This window comes from Anomaloglossus baeobatrachus, chromosome 3 (assembly GCF_048569485.1).
Source record: "Anomaloglossus baeobatrachus isolate aAnoBae1 chromosome 3, aAnoBae1.hap1, whole genome shotgun sequence".
NCBI classification, from domain to species: Eukaryota; Metazoa; Chordata; class Amphibia; order Anura; family Aromobatidae; genus Anomaloglossus; species Anomaloglossus baeobatrachus.
This window is the reverse complement of record NC_134355.1, coordinates 124,640,934-124,665,027: the sequence shown is the minus strand read 5'-3', so window position 1 is coordinate 124,665,027 and position 24,094 is coordinate 124,640,934. Positions and strand designations below refer to the sequence as shown.

The 24,094-nt window shown below is 51.7% G+C and overlaps 1 protein-coding gene across 1 annotated transcript in view; it reads left to right on the top strand.

The window, feature by feature from the left end:
* Window positions 1-24,094, top strand: part of POLR1B (RNA polymerase I subunit B) — a 67,021-nt gene that overhangs the window by 8,307 nt on the left and 34,620 nt on the right. Inside the window, exon 4 of the mRNA XM_075338118.1 lies at window positions 5,196-5,328. Coding sequence (XP_075194233.1) covers window positions 5,196-5,328 — 133 coding nt within the window. The remainder of the gene's footprint in view (window positions 1-5,195; window positions 5,329-24,094) is intronic.

Here is a 24,094-nt window from a genome sequence, read left to right as displayed (position 1 = left end):
AGCTTGTCCAGATAAGCGGTTTTCCAAGCGCCTTAAGGATACACGTTACCCTTTCCCCCCTGACGTGGTCAAGGGCTGGACTCAGTGTCCCAAGGTGGATCCTCCAATCTCCAGACTTGCGGCTAGATCCATAGTTGCAGTGGAAGATGGAGCTTCACTCAAGGATGCCACTGACAGACAGATGGAGCTCTGGTTGAAATCCATCTATGAAGCTATCGGCGCGTCTTTTGCTCCAGCATTCGCAGCCGTATGGGCACTCCAAGCTATCTCAGCTGGTCAGGCGCAAATTGACGCACTCACACGTACGTCTGCGCCGCAGGTGGCGTCCATAACCTCTCAAACGTCGGCATTTGCGTCCTACGCTATTAATGCTGTCCTGGACTCTGCGAGCCGTACGGCGGTTGCAGCCGACAATTCGGTGGCAATACGCAGGGCCTTGTGGCTGCGGGAATGGAAGGCAGATTTGGCTTCCAAAAAGTGCTTAACTGGATTGCCATTTTCTGGCGACCGTTTGTTTGGTGAGAGATTGGATGAAATCATCAAACAATCCAAGGGAAAGGAAACATCCTTACCCCAGGCCAAACCAAAAACACCCCAACAGAGGAGGGGACAGTCGAGGTTTCGGTCCTTTCGGGGTGCGGGCAGGTCCCAATTCTCCTCGTCCAAAAGGTCTCAGAAGGATCAGAGGAACTCCGACGCATGGCGGTCTAAATCACGCCCTAAAAAGACCGCCGGAGGTGCCGCTACTAAGGCGGCTTCCTCATGACTTACGGCCTCCTCACACCGCATCCTCGGTCGGTGGCAGGCTCTCCCGCTTTTGCGACACCTGGCTACCACAAGTAAAAGACCGTTGGGTGAGAGACATTTTGTCTCACGGTTACAGGATAGAGTTCAGCTCTCGTCCTCCGACTCGATTCTTCAGAACATCTCCGCCTCCCGAGCGAGCCGAGGCTCTTCTGCAGGCGGTGGGCATTCTGAAGGCAGAAGGAGTGGTGGTCCCGGTTCCTCTTCAGCAACAGGGTCACGGTTTCTACTCCAACCTGTTTGTGGTTCCAAAGAAGGACGGGTCCTTCCGTCCTGTTTTGGACCTAAAACTGCTCAACAAACACGTAAGGACCAGGCGGTTCCGGATGGAATCCCTCCGCTCCGTCATCGCCTCAATGTCCCAAGGAGATTTCCTAGCATCGATCGATATCAAGGATGCTTATCTCCACGTACCAATTGCTCCAGAGCATCAGCGCTTCTTGCGCTTCGCCATAGGAGACGAACACCTTCAGTTCGCGGCACTGCCGTTCGGCCTGGCGACAGCCCCAAGGGTTTTCACCAAGGTCATGGCTACAGTAGTTGCGGTCCTCCACTCTCAGGGTCACTCAGTGATACCTTACTTAGACGATCTGCTGGTCAAGGCACCCTCTCAAGAGGCATGCCAACACAGCCTCAACGTTACTCTGGAGATTCTCCAGAGTTTCGGGTGGATCATCAATTTTCCAAAGTCAAATCTGACACCGGTCCAATCGCTGACATATCTTGGCATGGAGTTTCATACTCTTCCAGCGATAGTGAAGCTTCCGCTGGACAAACAGCGTTCACTACAGACAGGGGTGCAATCTCTCCTTCACACCCCTTTAGGCGCCTCATGCACTTCCTGGGGAAGATGGTGGCAGCAATGGAAGCAGTCCCTTTCGCGCAGTTTCACCTGCGTCCACTTCAATGGGACATCCTACGCAAGTGGGACAGGATGCCGACGTCCCTAGACAGGAACGTCTCCCTCTCTCAGGCAACCAAAGCTTCCCTTCGGTGGTGGCTTCTTCCCACCTCATTATCGAAGGGGAAATCCTTCCTACCCCCATCCTGGGCGGTGGTCACGACGGACGCGAGTCTGTCAGGGTGGGGAGCAGTTTTTCTCCACCACAGGGCTCAGGGTACGTGGACTCAGCAAGAGTCCTCACTTCAGATCAATGTTCTGGAGATCAGGGCAGTGTATCTTGCCCTAAAAGCGTTCCAGCAGTGGCTGGAAGGCAAGCAGATCCGAATTCAGTCGGACAACTCCACAGCGGTGGCTTACATCAACCACCAAGGTGGGACACACAGTCGGCAAGCCTTCCAGGAAGTCCGGCGGATTCTGCTGTGGGTGGAAGCCACAGCATCCACCATATCCGCAGTTCACATCCCGGGCGTAGAAAACTGGGAAGCAGACTTTCTCAGTCGCCAGGGCATGGACGCAGGGGAATGGTCCCTTCACCCGGACGTGTTTCAGGAGATCTGTTGCCGCTGGGGGATGCTGGACGTCGACCTAATGGCGTCACGGCACAACACAAGGTCCCAACATTCATGGCTCGATCTCAAGATCACAGAGCTCTGGCGGCAGACGCCTTAGTTCAGGATTGGTCGCAGTTTCGGCTTCCTTATGTGTTTCCTCCTCTGGCACTGTTGCCCAGAGTGTTACGCAAGATCAGGGCCGACTGCCGCCGCGTCATCCTCGTCGCTCCAGACTGGCCGAGGAGGTCGTGGTACCCGGATCTGTGGCATCTCACGGTCGGCCAACCGTGGGCACTGCCAGACCGACCAGATTTGCTGTCTCAAGGGCCGTTTTTCCATCTGAATTCTGCGGCCCTCAACCTGACTGTGTGGCCATTGAGCCCTGGATCCTAGCGTCTTCAGGATTATCTCAAGACGTCATTGCCACTATGAGACAGGCTAGGAAACCAACGTCCGCCAAGATCTACCACAGGACGTGGAAAATATTCCTGTCGTGGTGCTCTGCTCAGGGGTTTTCTCCCTGGCCATTTGCCTTGCCCACTTTTCATCTCAATCAGGACATCTCCTTACCCTCGTTTTGTCCTCATCCAGTTCACCAATGTGAAAAGGATTTGCACTTGTTAGATCTGGTGAGAGCACTCAGACTCTACATTTCTCGTACGGCGCCGCTCGGATGCACTCTTTGTCCTTGTCGCTGGCCAGCGTAAAGGGACACAAGCTTCCAAGTCAACCCTGGCTCGGTGGATCAAGGAACCAATTCTCGAAGCTTACCGTTCCTCGGGGCTTCCGGTTCCCTCAGGACTGAAGGCTCATTCTACCAGGGCCGTGGGAGCGTCCTGGGCCTTGCGACACAAGGCTACGGCTCAGCAGGTGTGTCAGGCAGCTACCTGGTCGAGCCTGCACACTTTCACGAAACACTATCAGGTGCATACCTATGCTTCGGCAGATGCCAGCCTAGGTAGGCGAGTCCTTCAGGCGGCAGTTGCCCACCTGTATGACGGAGCCGTTACGGCTCTATTATGAGGTATTATTTACCCACCCAGGGACTGCTTTTGGACGTCCCAATTGTCTGGGTCTCCCAATAAGGAGCGACAAAGAAGAAGGGAATTTTGTTTACTTACCGTAAATTCCTTTTCTTCTAGCTCCAATTGGGAGACCCAGCACCCGCCCCTGTTTTTGTATACACATGTTGTTCATGTTAAATGGTTTCAGTTCTCCGATATTCCTTCGGATTGAATTTACTTTAAACCAGTTTATAATTTTTTCCTCCTTCTGGCTTTTGCACCAAAACTGATGAGCCCGTGGCAGCACGGGGGGTGTATAGGCTGAAGGGGAGGGGCTTTACACTTTTAGTGTAATACTTTGTGTGGCCTCCGGAGGCAGAAGCTATACACCCAATTGTCTGGGTCTCCCAATTGGAGCTAGAAGAAAAGGAATTTACGGTAAGTAAACAAAATTCCCTTCTTTTCGGATTATAAGACGCACTTTTCTTCTCAAAAATTTTGGAGCAAAATGAGGGGTGCGTCTTAAAATCCGAATATAGCTTTACCTAGGGGGTCCTGTCTCTGTGGCGATCGGGCGGCCGGGTGCCTGTGGCTGCGTGCAAGCGGCCGGGTACCTGTGCTTGCGTGCGGCTGGCATCCGGGTACCTGTGCTTGCGTGCGGCTGGCATCCGGGTACCTGTGCTTGCGTGCGGCTGGCATCCGGGTACCTGTGCTTGCGTGCGGCTGGCATCCGGGTACCTGTGCTTGCGTGCGGCTGGCAGCCGGGTACCTGTGCTTGCGTGCAGCATCCGGCTGCCGCCCGCACACAGGCACCCGGCTGCCGCCCGCACACAGGCACCCGGCTGCCGCCCGCACACAGGCACCCGGCTGCCGCCCGCACACAGGCACCCGGCTGCCGCCCGCACACAGGCACCCGGCTGCCGCCCGCACACAGGCATAGGTACCCGGCCGCTTGAACGCAGGGCGGGCGGGCAGGCGGGCTGCTGGCTACCACTCTGTGCGGGCGGCTGTGCAGCAGGTTACCCAGTTTGTCCGTGGTCCCAGTTTCAAATGATGGCACTGGGAGCGTGCGCAGATGGAGCCCTTGGATGAGAGCTCCATCTGCGCCTGCACCGCTCCAGGCGCCATCATTTGAACTGGGACCGCGGACAAACTGGGAAACTCACTGCACCGGGTCGCTGCATGACTCACCCGCCGCGCCTGCCACCACGGACGCCACCGCCACTGACCGGCCGCGCCTGCCAGCACAACCTCTGCCTCCTGTGACCCCGCTTCACCACCACTGCTGTTCCCCTCTGGTAAGAGAACACCGGAGTATAAGGCGGGCCCCACTTTTATTTTTTTATGTCTAAATTTGGGGTGTGTCTTGTAAAGCGAAAAATATGGTATTTAATAAAACGGTGACCTAAGATCTCATTGCTCCGCTCCTTACATGTGTGAGGTCGCAGGTTTGGATTCTGCTGCGTGTTGTCGCTGTAGAGGCTCGTAATGTAACACATTCACCATCTATATTTTCTGTCAGCAAAAAGTCACCACGTAACAGTATCCTGAGTGTTGTAGCTTGGCAGTGTCTAGCTACTGGAGATGTCTCACGGACCTCATCACCACCCATTACAGGCCTGGAAAAAAGTGATAGAAAACCGCCTTCACGCGGCAGGAAGGCAAAATTAGCCAGAGCTGTGAATCTTCCACCTTCTCTCTGATTACGGTTCACTTCTGAGCCTGGTGCAGACAGTGGCCATATATGCCAACCTTGTGTGTCAGGCGGCATTATTACTTTGCACCTGCTGACAGTTTTCCTATAGGTTTGGCAAAATTAGTCTTCACTTCACATCACCCAAGGATTATTCTTCCTTATGATAAAGTCTATGATGTGATGATGTGTGTTTTATATAATGGACTTAACAATGCTTCATTGTTCTTTATCCAAAGGAAATGGGTGGCTACTTCATAGTAAATGGAAATGAGAAGGTCATCAGGATGCTAATTATGCCAAGGAGGAATTTTCCTATTGCTTTGATTCGCCCCAAGTGGAAGAACCGAGGCCGAGGCTATACTCAATATGGTGACTACTTTATCAATTTTAAATGCAGTCATAGAAATACAAAAGTAATTTATTTTTTTACCTTTATAAGAAAGATGGTGTGATCAGAGCTCATTGTCATAGTCCCCCTGCCTAGAGAGACGGCTGCGCTTATGTTGTGCGTCTCTCCAGTCTTATTTATAGGAGTTTCCAAAACTGCCGACCTGGGGTCCAGTGCTATGCCATCAGTGTCTAAAAGGGGACAATCCCTTTAATTTGGGCTCCTATAATGCAGCTCTCTGGATACAGCATATTCTGGGAAACTACTTGACATAACTCCATTTGCTAAAATGTAAGTCAGTAATAGAGCTGAGCAAAAATATTCATAGGACCTGGGTTCAATGAGCACATCAGCAGGAAGAACCCTGCAAATTGTCCCCAACCTATCAGCATTATCATTGTATGACACGTGCCCCCCGGCCATTAGAGAAGGCGCTGGAGATGCCGGGAAATAGGAAAGTCGTGGTTTATGAATGCAATTCTTTAAAAATATATAGTATTAGATCGATGGTGAGGACAGAAATGGACAAGACATAGGACATGAGTGAATCAATATATAAATGAATACATGAGTGGCAAAGAGTAAAAAAATTACATGGTTTTCAAGTCTATATAGAAGTTTTGTCATTCAGACATAGTAACAGTATACTGCATAACCACTAGATGGCCCCCGAGCGCAGAAAGTTACAAGATCACATGTAGGAACATATCACAGCGTGATTGAATAGATCACATATATAGACTTGTATAGAAGGAAGGAGAGAAAGTATGGACCAGAAAAGCACTCAACTCACAAGGTATATACCGTATATACTGGCGTATAAGACGACTTTTTACCCCCTTAAAATAATGGCTACAGTGGGGGGTCGTCTTATACGCCGGATATACGGGGGGGTGTGTGTGTGTATATATATATATATATGTACACTGCAGCGTCCAGGGGAGGTGGGGGCAGCAGCTCTGGAGCACAGGGGAACGCTGCGGGCTGCAGCCTTTGATCTCCTGCACCCGCTCATATAATATGCACAGCCGCTGTCCATCTCCAATGGTGCTGAAATCGCACGCAGTGAGGGGCTGGGGCAGCGGTGCATATTATATGAGCCTGCGTCCCAGTGTGATCGCACATGCCCACCCCTGTGTTAGATTTGGCCCCCAGGCTGCTGCTCATTCTAAAATAAAAAAGCTTTACTTACCCCTGCAGCGTTTCTCCCCGTGTCCCTGCTTCCACTGTGATCAGGCAGGCAGAGATCTCAGGCTGCTGTGCCGATCACATGACCGCACTGAGAACCAGGAAGTGGAAGAACAGAAGCACGGAGCCAGACAGGAGGGAGCTCAGCGCTGCAGGAGATAAGGAAAGAGGGTTTTATTTTACTTTGGGCAGCAGCCTAGGGGCCATATCTGACACAGGGGGACTTGTGCGATCTATAGGGGCCATGGGCAGCACTATGGGGGCGATATCTGACACAGGGGGACTTGTGCGATCTATATAGGGGCCATGGGCAGCACTATGGGGGAGATATCTAACACAGGGGGACTTGTGCGATCTATATAGGGGCCATGGGCAGCACTATGGGGGCGATATCTAACACAGGGGGACTTGTGCGATCTATAGGGGCCATGGGCAGCACTATGGGGGCGATATCTGACACAGGGGGACTTGTGCGATCTATATAGGGGCCATGGGCAGCACTATGGGGGAGATATCTAACACAGGGGGACTTGTGCGATCTATATAGGGGCCATGGGCAGCACTATGGGGGCGATATCTAACACAGGGGGACTTGTGCGATCTATAGGGACCATGGGCAGCACTATGGGGGAGATATCTAACACAGGGGGACTTGTGCGATCTATATAGGGGCCATGGGCAGCACTATGGGGGCGATATCTAACACAGGGGGACTTGTGCGATCTATAGGGACCATGGGCAGCACTATGGGGGCGATATATAACACAGGGGGATTTGTGCGATCTATATAGGAGCCATGGGCAGCACTATGGGGGCGATATCTAACACAGGGGGACTTGTGCGATCTATAGGGGCCATGGGCAGCAGCATGGGGGCGTTATCTAACACGGGAACGTGTGCAATCCATAGGGGACCATAGGCAGCACAGGGGAACGTGTGCCATCACAAGGGGGCTATATTCAATATAAGGGGGCCATATCCAGATTAAGGGGGCTAATTTTAGGATGGGGGGCTATGAGGGACATATACCCTATATGATTTGTTAGAGGGACACTGGCATTATAAGATGGACCCCATTTAACATTAAAAAAAAAAAATTCTCTTTTCCTTCACCAAATTTGGGGGTGCGTCTTATAATCAGGTGCGTCTTATAAAGCGAAAAATACGGTATATATCATACAGCAGGGGTCGGGAACCTATGGCTCGCGAGCCAGATATGGCTCTTTTGATGGCCGTATCTGGCTCGCAGACAGGGCTCCTACCTGTCTATGGGCAAATGCCGGGGCCCTGGAGAGCCGGGGGGGCCCACTCGGCCTCGTCAGTTCTTTTGTCCCTTGGCCGGGGCCCACTCGCCTTTATAGTTCTGCTGCCCCCGGCCGAGTTCCGGGGACCACAGTCCTCGGCAGCAATCTGCGGCGCCGTCACTTTAAGGCGCGCATACATCCTGTTTTGAATTTCATCTGTGGGCGGAGCTACCGCCTTCTCAGTCCCACAGATGAAGGAGGCGAGCTTCTGTCCGGCGCTGTGTGGGCCCCCTCTCCACCGTGACCTAATCGGGTAAATGCCCTCCCCGCCTCCCCATTATGGGCCCCGGTGAGCTGCTTCTAACCCCCCAGATGTATGCCCTGCCAATCCCCCCCCCGCCGATGCCGCGGGTGCTGTACCCGCCGAGCCGCGGGTGCAGGCCCCACAGAGCAGCAGAGTTGTGTGTATTTGTCTGTATGTAGCAGAGTTGTGTGTATTTGTCTGTATGTAGCAGAGTTGTATGTGTTTGTCTGTATGTAGCAGAGTTGTGTGTGTTTGTCTGTATGTAGCAGAGTTGTATATGTTTGTCTGTATGTAGCAGAGTTGTATGTGTTTGTCTGTATGTAGCAGAGTTGTATGTGTTTGTCTGTATGTAGCAGAGTTGTGTGTGTGTGTTTGTATGTAGCAGAGTTGTGTGTGTTTGTCTGTATGTAGCAGAGTTGTGTGTGTTTGTCTGTTTGTAGCAGAGTTGTGTGTGTCTGTTTGTAGCAGAGTGTAGTACCATTGTTTCAGTCCAGTTGTGGCTTTATACAGCAGGGAGGAGCATTCCTTGCTGTACTAAGTGAACATTGGAGCGATTGATCTGTCAATGGCCCTTTAAAAACATATTGTACGGCTCTCGCGGAATTAAAATTAACATTTCTTTATCGTTCCTTATGGGAGACCCAAACCATGGGTGTATAGCTTCTGCCTCCGGAGGACACACAAAGTACTACACTAAAAGTGTAGCTCCTCCCTCCGAGCATATACACTCCCCGGATGACAAATCCAACCAGTTCAATGCTTTGTGTTCAGGAGGTCACACACACACATGCATCCTCTGATTTTTGATTTTTGATTTCAAAGATTTGGAAGAAAAGCGGGTCCAATCTGGACTCCCGGCATGTCCCTTCTCACCCCACTGTGTCGGCGGTGCTGTTAAGGTTGATTTCAGGGCTGGAGCCTTCACATGCCGCGCTCCTTCGCCATCCCTTGGGGCTCTGGTTTGAAGTGGGAGCCATCACGGTTCTCACTGCTTTGCAGGAGACCGGTCTCCATCCGCAGCCCTGTTCAGGATCCTGCCGGACGGAGCGATGATCCCCCAGGGACCTGGCACCTGCGTCTCAAGCTAAGTACTGAGACGTTATTACCACAGAAAGTGGTCTTTCTAGGGGTCCCTTGTACTTTATTTGTGGGGGAGAATGTGTTATATGTATGTTTTAACATTTCCGGCCGGTTCTCCAGTTTTCACTGGAGAACCGCGCCGATGGTGCCTGCACGCTGGCCGCATGTTTAAATCTAGGCCCCGGCTTCGCCTGAGGCCTAGTTTCGATTCTATGTCAGTCAGTGCAGTGAGACAGGGTGGCTCCGCCCACCGGCTGCTCAGCACAGGGAAGGGACACTCCTCACTGAGGAAAGCTTCCCTCCCCTGTATGCCTCATTTGCCCTCCGTCCTGCTCTCAGAGTAGGCCCCGCCCCCTCTCCTCGCTGCGGACGCCATTTTCTCAGCGTTCTAGGGCACAGAGATCAATGTCTGCAAACACATTGTGACAAATGGGGACCTGGGACAGAGCCCCCAGTTCTGGGGGATCTGGAGGGCACAGAGATGCCCCTATGTTAAACAGTCTGGCAAGCCACAACCTCCGGTTGTGCAGCTGCTTATACACTCTGTTTATATACTCTGCTGGGGTTTTTTTTCCGAAAAGCCCCCACTTCTGGGGAATCTGGAGCAGTGATGTTATGTTAAACGGTCTGGCAAGCCACAACCTCTGGTTGTGCTGCTGCTTATATACTCTGTTTATATACTCTGCTGGGGGTCTTTCTGGACAGAGCCCCCACTTCTGCAGCATGTCTCATATCAGTGCAGGGCTGCAAGGCTGTTTTTTTATTATGCACCGCATGTTGACTCGTACTGTCTGTACCGAGCACATAACCACATTGTGATGCCTGCTCTGACATAGTGGTGCCTCAGCCTGGAGGCTTATCCCCAGTGGTCCCTCCAGCTGCTCCGGCTCCGGGGTAGAATCCCTCTCTCCAGGGGACAGCTGTCCCGGACACTGCTGAGCATGCATCAGCCCCCTTCTCAGGGCGCTTCTGCTGCTACGGCTCGCTCAGCAAAGCTCACAGAGGATTCTTCATCTGGGAGCCCGTCCTCCTAAAATGGAGACGCAGGGTCCCCTTTCCCTCCTCGCCCCGCGGCTCTGGTTCACGAGCTGACTCGCAGGACAAGGAGGATGCCTTACTGGGGGCTCGGACGCTCTCCATGTACCCCATTGATCTGTCCGAAAGTGACGCAGATGCTAATGATTTGATTGCGTCCATTATATTTGTACTGGACCTCAATCCGCCTGTATCAGGGGAGCACCCCTCTTTGGCAGAAAAGCATTAGTATACCTTGCCTAAGAGAACAAGGAGTGTGTTCCTTATCCACTCCAGCATTCAGGTCACTGTGACCAAGCCCAGAGCCTGTCCTGACAGACGCTTCCCAGAGCGTGGTTCTGATGACTGTTTCCCCCTTCCACCAGTGGTGGTCAAGGAGTGGGCTCATTCACCAAGGGTGGACCCTCCGGTGTCTAGACTTTCAGCCCGGACAGTTGTATCAGTGGCTGACGGCACCTCTCTGAGGATCCCACTGTCCGCCAGGTTGTCCTTCTGGCCAAATCTATATATGAGGCGGCAGGGGCCTCGTTCTCCCCATCTTTTGCAGCAGTGCGGGCTCTCAAAGCCATCTCTGCTTCTCGGGAGGAGATGCATTCCCTCACCAGGGCCTTTATGCCCGAATTAGTTGCCTTAACTTCCAGGCTTCAGTCTTTTCATCCTATAGCTGGAGACTGTCACCGCACTGCGGTGGCCTCGGCTACTTCCCTCGCTATCCGCAGGTTCCTGTGACTTCGAGAGTGGAAGGCAGATGCTTCTTAAGAAGTTCCTTGCTGGACTCCCTTTTGCTGGGACCAGTCTATTCGGTGAACAACTGGATGAAATTATTAAGGAAGCTTTTGGCAGGAAGAGTACTTCCATGCCACAACCCAGGAAACCTTCCAGGGCAGGAACCAGTCGAGGTTTCGTTCCTTTCGTTTCCTCTAACTGGTCGTCCTCTAAGCCCTCGGCCTCGTCCACTAACTCAGCCAAGGTCCGTAAACCAACTGGCGCATGAAGCCGCGTCCTAAGTCGGCAGGAGCTGCTGCCACCAAGGCAGCCTCCTCTTGATTATCTGGCCGCGCCAGTAACGTCCTTGGTCGGTGGCAGGCTCTCCCTCTTGGGCGACGTGTGGTTTCAACACGTCTTCGATCAGTGGGTGTGGGTTACCATCTCCCACGGCTATAGAATAGAATTCTATTCAGCCGCCAAACAGATTTTTTCTGACAACTCCCCCCTGCTCCAAGGCCGCCGCCTTCTCACAGGCCGTGGCATTCTTGCAGGCCAATGGAGTAATTGTACCAGTTCCCGACTGGGAACGGTTCTGAGATTTCTACTCAAATCTCTTCCTAGTCCCCGAAAATTACGGTGCTTTCCGACCTGGATCTCAAGCTTCTCAACAAGCATGTTCAGGTGCGGCAATTTTGCATGGAATCTCTGCGATCAGTCAATGACCCAATGAGATTTCTTAGCATCCATCGACATCAGAGATGTCTCTCTGCATGTGCCATTCGCAGTTTCACACCAGCGTTGGCTACGTTTTGTAATCGGAGAGGAACATTTCCAATTCGTGGCTCTCCCCTTTGGGTTAGCCACGGCCCCTCGTGTATTCACCAGTTGCGGTTCTGCTCCTCCAGGGGTTGGTAGTGATTTCTTACCTGGACGCCCTTCTAGTCAGGGCTTCATCCAGTGCAGACTGTCAGCGGAGTGTCTCGCTCACTCTCGCCACGCTTGCAAGTCCACTCTGACCCCGACCCAGGAACTTACGTACCTAGGGATGCAATTCGAGACTCTGCTGGCACTTGTGAAGCTGCCCTTAGTCAAACAGCAGTCTCTTCATCTGGCGGTTCGCTCTCTGCTGAGGCTCCGCCGTCATTCCATCAGGCACCTCATGCAGGTGCTGGGTCAGATGGTGGCGTCAATAGAAGCGGTTCCCCTTGCCAGTTCCATCTGCGTCCCCTGCAGCTGGACATTGTCCGCTGTTGGGACAAGGGACTTCTTCCTTGCACAGGCTGGTGGCTCTGTCGCCACAGACCAGGAGCTCTCTTTAAGTGGTGGCTTCGGCCCCTCTCTCTGTACCAGGGACGCTCCTTTCTGGCCCCGTCATGGGTGATTCTCACCACGGATGCCAGTCTATCCGGCTGGGGAGCAGTGTTTCTCCACCACCGAGCACAGGGCACTTGGACTCCGTCCGAATCAGCCCTCTCGATCAATGTGCTGGAAATCAGGGCTGTAGTCCTAGGACTCGCAGCCGCCTAGCAATGTTGGAAGTTCAACATATCCTTCAGTGGACGGAGGACTCAAAGTCCACCATATCCGCAGTCCACATCCCAGGCGCAGAGAACTGGGAGGCAGATTATCTCAGCCGTCAAACCGTGGACAGCGGCGAGTGAGCCCTGCATCCGGCAGTGTTCCGGTCAATTTAGCAGGCAGGGCACTCCGGGAGTGGATCTAATGGCATCCCAGCACAACAACAAGGTCCCAGTTTACGTGGCTCGCTCCCACGATCCTCAGGCCTTGGCAGCGGACGCGCTGGTTCCAGATTGGTCCCAGTTCCGTCTGGCCTACGTGTTTCCCCCTCTAGCTCTCTTGCCCAGAGTCCTGCGCAAGATCAAAATGGAGGGCCGTCGGGTCGTACTCATCGCCCCAGGCCCAGGCGAGCTTGGTTCCCAGACCTGCTCCGTCTGTTCGTAGAGGTGCTGTGGCATCTCCCGGACCGGCCAGACGTTCTCTCAGAGGGTCCGTTTTCCACAACAATTCTGTGGCTCTCAGATTGACGGCGTGGCTCTTGAGCCCTGAATCCTTACGGCTTCAGGCATTCCTTCCGAGGTCATCTTCACTATGACTCAGGCTCGGAAGTCTTCCTCGGCCAGGTTTTACCTCAGGACTTGGAGAATTTTCCTGTCCTGGTGTCGTTCTTCCGGCCATGCTCCTTGGCCGTTTTTCCCTTGCCGACCATCCTGTCCTTTCTACAGTCCGGCCTGCAGCTAGGTCTGTCCCTCATTCCCTCAAGGGACAGGTCTCGGCTCTGTCAGCGGCGTATCGCCCGACTGGCCCAGGTGCGCACCTTCATGCAGGGCGCATCTCACATCATTCCGCCTTACCGGCGGTCTCTGGATCCCTGAGACCTTTCTTTGGTCCTCATGGCCTTACAGAAACCCCCCTTTGAGCCTCTTAGGGAGGTTTCGTTGTTTAGTCTTTCACAGAAAGTGGTTTTTCTGGTGGCCATAATTTCTCTCAGGAGAGTCTCTGATTTGACTGTGCTCTCTTCGGAGTCACCCTTTTTGGTTTTTTTCACCAAGACAAGGTGGTTCTCCATCCAACTCCGGGCCTTCTCCCTAAGGTGGTGTCTCCGTTCCACCTTAACCAGGACATTTCATTGTCTTCCCTTTGTTCGGCCCCTGTGCATCGCTTTGAGAAAGCGTTGCATGCTTTAGATTTGGTGCGGACGCTCCGGATCTATGTGTCACGCACCGCTGTTTTTTTAGGCGGTGCACCTCTCTTTTTGTGCTGACCACAGGTCAGCGCAAGGGTCTCTCGGCTTCTAAACCGACCCTAGCTCATTGGATTAGGTCGGCCATATCCGATGCCTACCTATGTTCTCAGATGCCTCCCCCGCCAGGGATTAAGGCGCACTCGACCAGAGCTGTCGGTGCCTCTTGGGCTACGGCTCAGCAGGTCTGTCAGGCTGCCACTTGGTCTAGTCTGCACACCCTTTCGAAGCACTACCAAGTGCATGCTCATGCTTCGGCAGATGCGAGCTTGGGCAGACGCATCCTTCGGACGGCTGTCGCCCATTTGTGAAGTTAGGTTTCGCCTACTTCTCAGTTTCTGTTTATTTCCCACCCATGGACTGCTTTGAGACGTCCCATGGTTTGGGTCTCCCGTAAGGAACGATAAAGAAAAAGAGAATTTTGTTTACTTACCGTAAATTCTTTTTCTTATAGTTCCGACATGGGAGACCCAGCACCCTCCCTGTTGCCTGTTGGCAGCTTTCTTGTTCCGTGTGTTTTCACCGGCTGTTGTTGTAGACAGAAGTTCCGGTTATTCCGGGTTTTACTCTATCTCTACTTATGGGTGGATGTCCTCCTTCAGCTTTGGCACTAAACTGGTTGGATTTGTCATCCGGGGAGTGTATATGCTCGGAGGGAGGAGCTACACTTTTAGTGTAGTACTTTGTGTGTCCTCCGGAGGCAGAAGCTATACACCCATGGTTTGGGTCTCCCATGTCGGAACTATAAGAAAAAGAATTTACGGTAAGTAAACAAAATTCTCTTTGTTGCAATCAAAGCAGACTTTTTTTCATTTGGGAGCGGGGTAGTCTTATACAGTGAGTATATCCCAAATTCTATATTTTTAGGGCAGAAGTTGGGGGTCGTCTTATACGCCCAGTCGTCTTATACGCCGGCATATACGGTATATAAAAATACAAATTTTATTGATTTTTAACCACTAAAAACCGTTAAAACCAAAAGACAACACAATCATATCAAATATAGAACATGGTTTCATGACACAATCATATCTAATAATCCTCAAGATTACACACAAGTGCAATATTCAATCAAAAATAGTGAGAAAGTAAACTATATAGTTCATATCAAAGAACCATTTCATATGTGCCACGTAGGTCTCCTACGTCCTGGATCAAAATAATAGCAGCAAGTATTTCCCAATAGTTAAAGTGGAAGATATAACATACAATTTAACCGAAGTTAGGAATGGTTTCAAACATCAGTACAAAACAGTCATATACAAGGCTCTATAGGAGTCCCACTAGAGACAATACCTGGGAGAAGAGAGACCATAAGGAAACCATCATAGATAAAAAGCTGTACTGGACACAGAGACCCATATATAATGGTGAACAGCAGCACCTACCCCTACGCGTGTCGCTTCATCAGGGGAAGAAGGTGTGTTTTTTTTCTTTTTCTTTTTGTTTAATATATAGACTTGTAAGCCATCCTTAAAGGAAACGTGTTGTTTTTTTTTATATTAAAGCGGCCCCAATGGGTTTTGAATGATGTAGTGTGCATCACTAACCTGTTTTTTTTTTTTTTTGTTTTTGTTTTGTTTTTTTGAGAAAAAAATCAATTTATTTATCTTTAAAAAAAAAATAAATAAAAAAAGACTATATATGCTTGGTTGAATGTAATACACTTCTTAGGTTTTAGTCATAGGGTCGGGCCTTTTTCCAGTCATCAGTCACGGTTACTAAAGTTCAGGCATAATTTTTTAATTTAGTCACGCCCCCAGCATTGTAATTGACTACATCACAGGTCCTTCACCAGCATTTCTCCCCCCGTTACGGTCACATGATCGTGACATCACACAGGTCCTGCATAGACCACTTCTCCAATGCTGAGCTCTACTTATTATGGTCACATGATCGTGACATCAAAGGTCAGCATTAGTGATGAGCGAGTACTAAAAAGCTCGGGTGCTCGAAGCTCGGGCCGAGCCTCCCAAGATACTCGTGTACTCGGCCCGAGCAACGAGCCCAATGTTATCCTATGGGAGACCCGAGTATTTTTGTGAAATGACCCCCCGGCAGCATGGAGAAACCCTAAAAATGTCACAAAAGTCTCAGAAGAGTGCTCAAATGACATGGCAACAGCATGGGGAAGACCCCTTGAAGCATTTATCACTCAAAAGTCACAGCTGTGAACAATTTTGTCCGCGTTTTACGCCATTTTTACGGACTCACCAGAAAACCTTCCAAAATGACCCCAAAATGATTTTTCATGGCGGAAATGTTAAAGGCACATACCCAATAGTGAGATAGAGCTGGTGTATGTTACTTTTTGAGATTAATACATGAAAGATTTTACGTGAAAACATTGTGTGGCACTCCGATGTCCCTGAGAAGAGACGTACATGAAGGCCTCTTGAGTCTAATGTGCCCATTTTGAGGAAGTGAGTCTTTGTAGTATTTTCCTTTGCCAGGGCAGTCCAAAATTGTGAGGTTCACCAATGCCCCTGCATACAGACGTGCATGATGGCCTGTAAACCTGAAGTGCCCATTGTAAGGAAGTGGGTCTATTGTAGTATAGCCCTTAGGCAGGGCAGCCAAAAATTGGGAGGCTCCACGTTGTCCCTGGATAGAGACGTGCATGATGGCCTGTAAACCTGAAGTGCCCATTGGAAGGAAGTGGGTCTATTGTAGTATAGCCCTTAGGCAGGGCAGCCAAAAATTGGGAGGCTCCACATTGTCCCTGGATAGAGACGTGCATGATGGCCTGTAAACCTGAAGTGCCCATTGTAAGGAAGTGGGTCTATTGTAGTATAGCCCTTAGGCAGGGCAGCCAAAAATTGGGAGGCTCCACGTTGTCCCTGGATAGAGACGTGCATGATGGCCTGTAAACCTGAAGTGCCCATTGTAAGGAAGTGGGTCTATTGTAGTATAGCCCTTAGGCAGGGCAGCCAAAAATTGGGAGGCTCCACGTTGTCCCTGGATAGAGACGTGCATGATGGCCTGTAAACCTGAAGTGCCCATTGGAAGGAAGTGGGTCTATTGTAGTATAGCCCTTAGGCAGGGCAGCCAAAAATTGGGAGGCTCCACGTTGTCCCTGGATAGAGACGTGCATGAGGGCCTGTAAACCTGAAGTGCCCATTGGAAGGAAGTGGGTCTATTGTAGTATAGCCCTTAGGCAGGGCAGCCAAAAATTGGGCGGCTCCACATTGTCCCTGGATAGAGACCTGTTAGGTTCTTAGTGCCTCCGTGCTTGCATTTAAAAACCGCACGTGTGTGCCTGTTGGTGGCAGCTTTCCGCTGCATTTGTGTGAGTTTTGCAAAAACTTGGATATAACGCACAAGTCTAGTGAATACACATCAGCACAGCATTCCAAAATGCGCAAGGGCGTTGTCAACGAACAAGGAAGTGGACGTGATGGTGGTGCAGGCAGAGACCGAGGTTGTGTGCAAGCTCTAATTTCGCCACAACAAAGGGCCACATCTAGTCGCTCGCACGTCCTGTCCCAAATTCTTGGGGACCGCAGCAGTACACCGCTCTTGAACCAAGACCAGTGTCAACAGGTTGTTAGTTGGATAGCGGATAATGCTTCCAGTCAGATTGGCACCACCACAAACACTCTGTCTTCCACACGGTCAAGTGTCAGTAGCCGTGATACTGCACCGCACATTTCAGAACCTGATCCTCCTTCCTACCACCAGGCCGAGTACACGTCCACGGACATTACTGATCCCACACTTGGACACTCGGAAGAGCTGTTCGTTCACGTTTCCATTCACAAATTCTGGCCTCTCGCCAGCTCCTGTTGAAGTGGGCCATGACGAGATTGTATGTACAGATGCCCAAATATTTGAGCAGCCACGTTCTCACGAAGTTGGCAACGTGTCTCAACAAGGGGTGGACGATGATGAGACACAATTGTCAGGAAGTCAGGAGGAGGAGCAGGGTGCGGAAGAGGAAGACGACGTGGTGGATGATCCAGTAACTGACCCAACCTGGCAGGAGGATATGCAGAGCGAGGACAGCAGTGCACAGGGGGAGGGAGGCGTAGCATCCCAACAGGCAGTAAGAAGCAGAGTGGTGACCCCAGGCAGACGTCAGGCAACTGTTCCCCGGAACAACACGACACAAGGTGCCTGTACAAATGTTAGGTCTTCCCGAGTCTGGCTGTAATACTATTGTATGTATTGAGGATTTCGATTGCGTTAGGACAATGACAACCAGAGACGAGTTCTTGGTGCAAGACGTTTATAATATGCAACCAGCAAATATGTACATAAACGGAACAAAAACACAGTAGAACATAAATACAGGAAATACCTTCCAGGGACGGAGCGAAAGGGAATTCCCGGGACCGCGCACCGGACTCCCCCAGGGAGACCACCAAGAGCGAACCCCTATACAGGGACTGTCTGGCAATCACCCCAGAAGCCCTAAATGCGCAGCAGCCGGGACACAAAAGGGCAATAGGTAAGTCCAAAAATGTCCGTACGTGATGTGAGTCCAGAGTGGTATTAAACGGAAGGAACCGGGCAGAAGTGCCGACCAAAGACGGCAAACGGAGTCCGGGCACAGCTAGATGATACCAGATGAAGTCCAGAGTCGGTGTCGGTTGTTTTCCAAGAGGATCCGAATAACAATCAGGAACCAAAAGCAGCAGGGCAGGAGCACACAGGAAGCAGTATACTCAGGCACTGGACTAAGCTTTAGGGGCGGCTTTTAAACAGATGGACAGGAAGTAGGGCAACAGAACAGAAAACTCCATGTTAACAAAGGGCAAGCTCTTTCAAAAGAAAACTGGAAAACCCGGAACTCTGACACTGGCAGTTTTTTAAGTTGGCTCCAGATGATTCTAAAAAGGCCATTTGCAACACCTGCCATGCCAGCATCAGCAGGGGTACCAAAACTAGCAGCCTGACCACCACCAGCATGATCAGGCACATGTCAGCCAAGCACCCGACTTTGTGGGAAGTACAACAGAGTCGAGGAGCAGTGCTTGCTGATGTCACTGCTACGTCTTCGCTGGTTGTGCATGCGAGCCAATCCCCTGTCCATGCTGCCTGCGAACAAGCCTCCTCCACTCCTGCACCTGCAGTTGCCTACGCAGAAAGAACACCATCATCAAGCACGTCCTTGTCCCAGCGCAGCGTTCAGTTATCCATTCAGCAAACCTTTGAACGCAGGCGCAAATACACTGCCAACACCCCACATGCCACAGTTCTAAATGCTAACATTTCGCGACTGCTTGCGCTGGAAATGTTGCCTTTTAGGCTGGTTGAGACAGAAGCATTCCGCGACATGATGGTGGCAGCTGTCCCACGTTACTCGGTCCACAGCCGCCACTATTTCTCCCGGTGTGCCGTCCCCGCATTGCATAACCACGTGTCACAAAACATCACACGTGCCCTGAACAACGCTGTTTCAGCCAAAGTCCACCTAACGACAGACACGTGGACAAGTGCATGTGGGCAAGGCCGCTACATCTCGTTGACGTCACACTGGGTTAATATTGTGCAAGCTGGGACCCAGTCTGAGCGAGGGACGGAACACGTCCTTCACACACCAAGTTTTGCAGGCCCTACCTCAGTCAGGGTTTCACACACACTCTACAGCTCCGGAATGTCATGCTCCTCAGCCTCCTCCTCCTCCTGCGCATCCTGATCCACTTTACCCTCCACACCAGTCCCAAGCTGGAAGTGTCGCGGGCGGAGGAGGGGACGGTGCGCTCTCCCACTGCTCGGGTCCGGCTGACGCTGCTCTACGGCTGCTGCTGTTCGTTGGCTCGAGCGATGGCCGGATCCCGGGGACTCGAGCGGTGCTACTCGCCCGTGAGTGAAAAGGGGTGGTTTGGGTTTTGGGGATATTGTCCGTGACGCCACCCACGGTTGTGGTGATTGTGTGGACACCACCGCTGCTCTGGACGGGGATCCCGGGAGCCTGTGACAGGGAGCAGCTTTGTTGTTATTTCTCCCCTCCGTGGGTAGGGGGGTTGGTTGTCCCGGGGCCTGGTGATGGGGTAGAGATGGATGACAGGCGGGTTGCGGGGCCTGATGAGGTGCAGGGTCGCAGGGGCAGCGCTGTGCCGCACGGCACGGAGGTACTCACTCAGCCCAATGATGATGACACAGTTCACGGTAAAACAAGTGGCTGGATGGACGGGTCACTCGGACGGCTGCGGTTGTTCCTCCCTGCAGGTTAGTGATGACTGTCTCTCCCTGCACCTAAGTTAAGTGTTGGTAGTGATGGTTTCCCAACGGTAACCCGCTCCCCGACCTGGATATGGGCCGGAGGAGCCCCTTTTGCCCACAGGCGCTGGCCCTGGGAGACGGTTGCCCTTAGCGGTGGCGGTGTCTCCCCTTCACGGTTGTACGGTTGCCTTCTATCTGGACTTGGCTGTTTGGAAACCCTGAGGTTCCCTTCACTAACGGATTTGGCAAATTCACGGCGACACCAAGCCTTGCCGGGATCCGAAAGTCCTCTGCCAATGGTGCTGGCTTCTCTTTGTATACCGGTCCGGTACGGCCGGGTCACCACCCGTCCACGGTCCTTACGGCAGACTCCAATCGGCCTCCACTGCAGACGGTCACCACATCCTGCCAACCTTGCTGTCCTGTCCGGGCCACACACCCGGACCAACTTCAGGCTCTTTGCTGTCACTTTTCTCCTCTCTACTACTTTCCTCCTTCCACTTCCTTAGCTTAACTCTCACTGCCTGTGTTTTCCCTCCTCCTCGGTGGGTGGAGACCAACCGCCTGGCTCCACACCCTGGTGTGGACAACAGCCCCTGGGGAAGGCAACAAGGATTTTGTGTTTTGACTATGATATGCCTGCAGGGAGTGTGGGGTGTTTAAGTGTTGTGCTCTGTGGCCCCTGGCTTGTCCAGGGCGACACAGAAGCACTGCAGCACTGCCTCGGCGAAGCGGCAACAGGCAGTGCTGAAGCTAATCTGCATAGGTGACAAACCCCACAATGCAGAAGAGGTGTGGACAGCTCTGAAACAGCAGGCAGATCACTGGCTCACAACTCTGAACCTAAAGCCAGGAAAGGTCGTGTGTGACAATGGCCGGAACCTGGTGGCGGCTTTGAGGCGAGGCCAGCTGACACATGTTCCATGCGTGGCCCATGTGCTCAACCTCGTGGTTCAGCGGTTTCTAAAGTCATACTCAGAGCTGTCTGATCTGCTGGTAAAAGTTCGCCGCCTGTCTGCACATTTTCGAAAGTCACCTACTGCTTCAGCCGGCCTTGCCGGCTTAAGACGCCGTTTGCATCTTCCGGCACACAGACTGGTGTGTGATGTCCCCACGCGTTGGAATTCAACTCTGCACAAGTTGGTCAGGATATGTGAGCAGAAGAGGGCAGTTGTTGAGTACCTGCATCACCTAAGCCGTCGGGAAATGGGTCAAACTCCACACATAACACCTGAGGAGTGGAGATGGATGTCCGACCTATGCACCATCCGCCAAAACTTTGAGGACTCCACCAAGATGGTGAGCGGCGATGACGACATTATTAGCGTCACCATACCGCTTCTCTGCCTTCTAAAATGGTCTCTGCTCAAAAAACAACCATGATGCATTGCAGGCGGAGCGCGATGAGTTTGAGCAAGAAACAGTAGTGGGTGTGGGTGATGATAACACACAGCCCAGCCTCGTCTCATCACAACGTGCAGTGGAGGACTATGACGAGGAGGAGGATGAAGACATGGAGCAACTCTCTGGCCAAATTGAGGATATGACATGCAGTCATATCCTCGGTTCAGCGTGGCTGGCCAGAGGACAGGGTAGATGATGAGGAGGAGGAGGAGGAGGACAGCATGTTCAGTCATCGTGTTGGTCAGGATACTGAAGTGATGGCTGTTAAGAGTCTGGCACACATGGCTGACTTTATGGTAAGCTGCCTGTCTCGTGACCCTCGCGTTAAGAACATCTTGGCCGACAATCATTACTGGTTGGTAACACTGTTAGACCCACGCTAAAAGGAGAACTTTATGTCTCTTATTCCCGAGGCGGAGAGGTCAGGCAAAATGCAGCAGTTCCAGAAGGCCATAGTCACGGAAGTAGGCAAAGCATTCCCCTCACAAAACGCTAGCGGCATAGGTCAGGAATCACTGGACAACCAAGGCGTACAGCCGAGAGGGGCACAAGTCCAATCCGCCAGAGGTAGGGGAACAGTCTTTAAGATGTGGGACAGTTTTCTCAGCCCCTCACATACCACAGCCCCTGAGGTGAGGGGTAGTGACACAAGAAATCCTAAGTTTGGCCAGATGCTCAAGGAGTACCTTGCAGATCAAACAACTGTACTCCGACATTCCTCTGTGCCTTACAATTAATGTGTATCCAAGCTGGACACGTGGCATGAATTGGCTCTCTACGCCTTGGAAGTCCTGGCCTGCCCTGCCGCTAGCGTTTTGTCAGAGCGTGTTTTTAGTGCCGCAGGTGGAATCATTACAGATAAACGCACCCGCCTGTCAACTGTAAATGCTGACAGGCTGACTCTGATCAAGATGAACAAGGGTTGGATTTGGCCAGACTTCACCACACACACCAACAGCAAATTACAGCGGAATTTAAAGTTTGTAACGGGAATTTGCCATGTACCTCCACTCACCCATGGTAACACACTTCTGGACTTTGGCTAATCGCTGGACTGCTCCTCCTTCTCCTCATGCGCCATCATGGTGACCGTTACAATAGTTAAGCCGTTGTTTCAGGTATACCCCCAGTGGTAAATTTTTTCGCCCATTCTTTCTGAATGGGCATTACAACGACAGGAGACCCGCTCCTTTGCAATGGGAACAATGTTTTGAGGCCCTCATGCACATCTCTATCCAGGGACAATGTGGAGCCTCCCAATTTTTGGCTGCCCTGCCTAAGGGCTATACTACAATAGACCCACTTCCTTATAATGGGCACTTCATGTTTACAGGCCATCATGCACGTCTCTATCCAGGGACAATATGGAGCCTGACGCTGCCACCGACTGCCACACACATGCTGTTTTTAAATGCAAGCACGGACGCAATAAGAACCTAACTGGTTTTTAGGAGCGACAATTACTGAGAAGTCTGACACTATCAGACACTGCTGACTGACGTGTATTATACACTAAACTTGTGCGTTATATAATTGTTTGTGCAAAACGCGCACCTGTACGCTGCCACCGACTGCCACACACGTGCTGTTTTTAAATGCAAGCACGGACGCAATAAGAACCTAACTGGTTTTTAGGAGCGACAATTACTGAGAAGTCTGACACTATCAGACACTGCTGACTGACGTGTATTATACACTAGACTTGTGCGTTATATAATTGTTTGTGCAAAACGCGCACCTGTACGCTGCCACCGACAGACACACACGTGCTGTTTTTAAATGCAAGCACGGACGCAATAAGAACCTAACTGGTTTTTAGGAGCGACAATTACTGAGAAGTCTGACACTATCAGACACTGCTGACTGACGTGTATTATACACTAGACTTGTGCGTTATATAATTGTTTGTGCAAAACGCGCACCTGTACGCTGCCACCGACAGACACACACGTGCTGTTTTTAAATGCAAGCACGGACGCAATAAGAACCTAACTGGTTTTTAGGAGCGACAATTACTGAGAAGTCTGACACTATCAGACACTGCTGACTGACGTGTATTATACACTAGACTTGTGCGTTATATAATAGTTTGTGCAAAACGCGCACCTGTACGCTGCCACCGACAGGCACACACGTGCGGTTTTTAAATGCAAGCACGGACGCAATAAGAACCTAACTGGTTTTTAGGAGCGACAATTACTGAGAAGTCTGACACTATCTGGACTGTTTTACACTGTGTACACCAGCCCCAGATATGATGAAGGCTGGTATACGGTCACCACTAGGAATGGCTATATACCCTGCCTGCCTGCCTGCCTGCCTGCCTGTATACTGCTACAATAGTCCTGACAAGGACTCTTCTGGTCACTAGCCTGTATTCCGACCTGGCTATACCCTGCCTGTATATAGCAACAATAGTCCTGAGAAGGACTCTGCTACTGTACTCCGACCTGGCTATACCCTGCCTGCCTGTATACAACTAGAATAGTCCTGAGAAGGACTTTTGGTCACACTGTTTGCAGCCCTGCAACTGAAAAAGCTATAAAGGGCCGCAAAGCTTTCCCTGAATCAGCGACACTCTCCCTGCACTGACTGTCTGGATAGCTGTGAGCAGAGCACAGCGCGCCGGCCGGTATAAAGGCTCGGTCACGCTGTGCAGGCCGGCCAATCACTGCAATTCCACAACTAACAGGGCTGTGGCATTGCAGTGGTCTGCCAGCCAATCCCTGCATGAGGGCTGGCTCTCAAAAGAGCGCCAACATGCAGAAATGAAGACCACGAGTACAGCACGAGTATCGCGAGATTACTCGGTCCCCGCCGAGCAGCCCGAGTACAGCGATACTCGTGCGAGTACC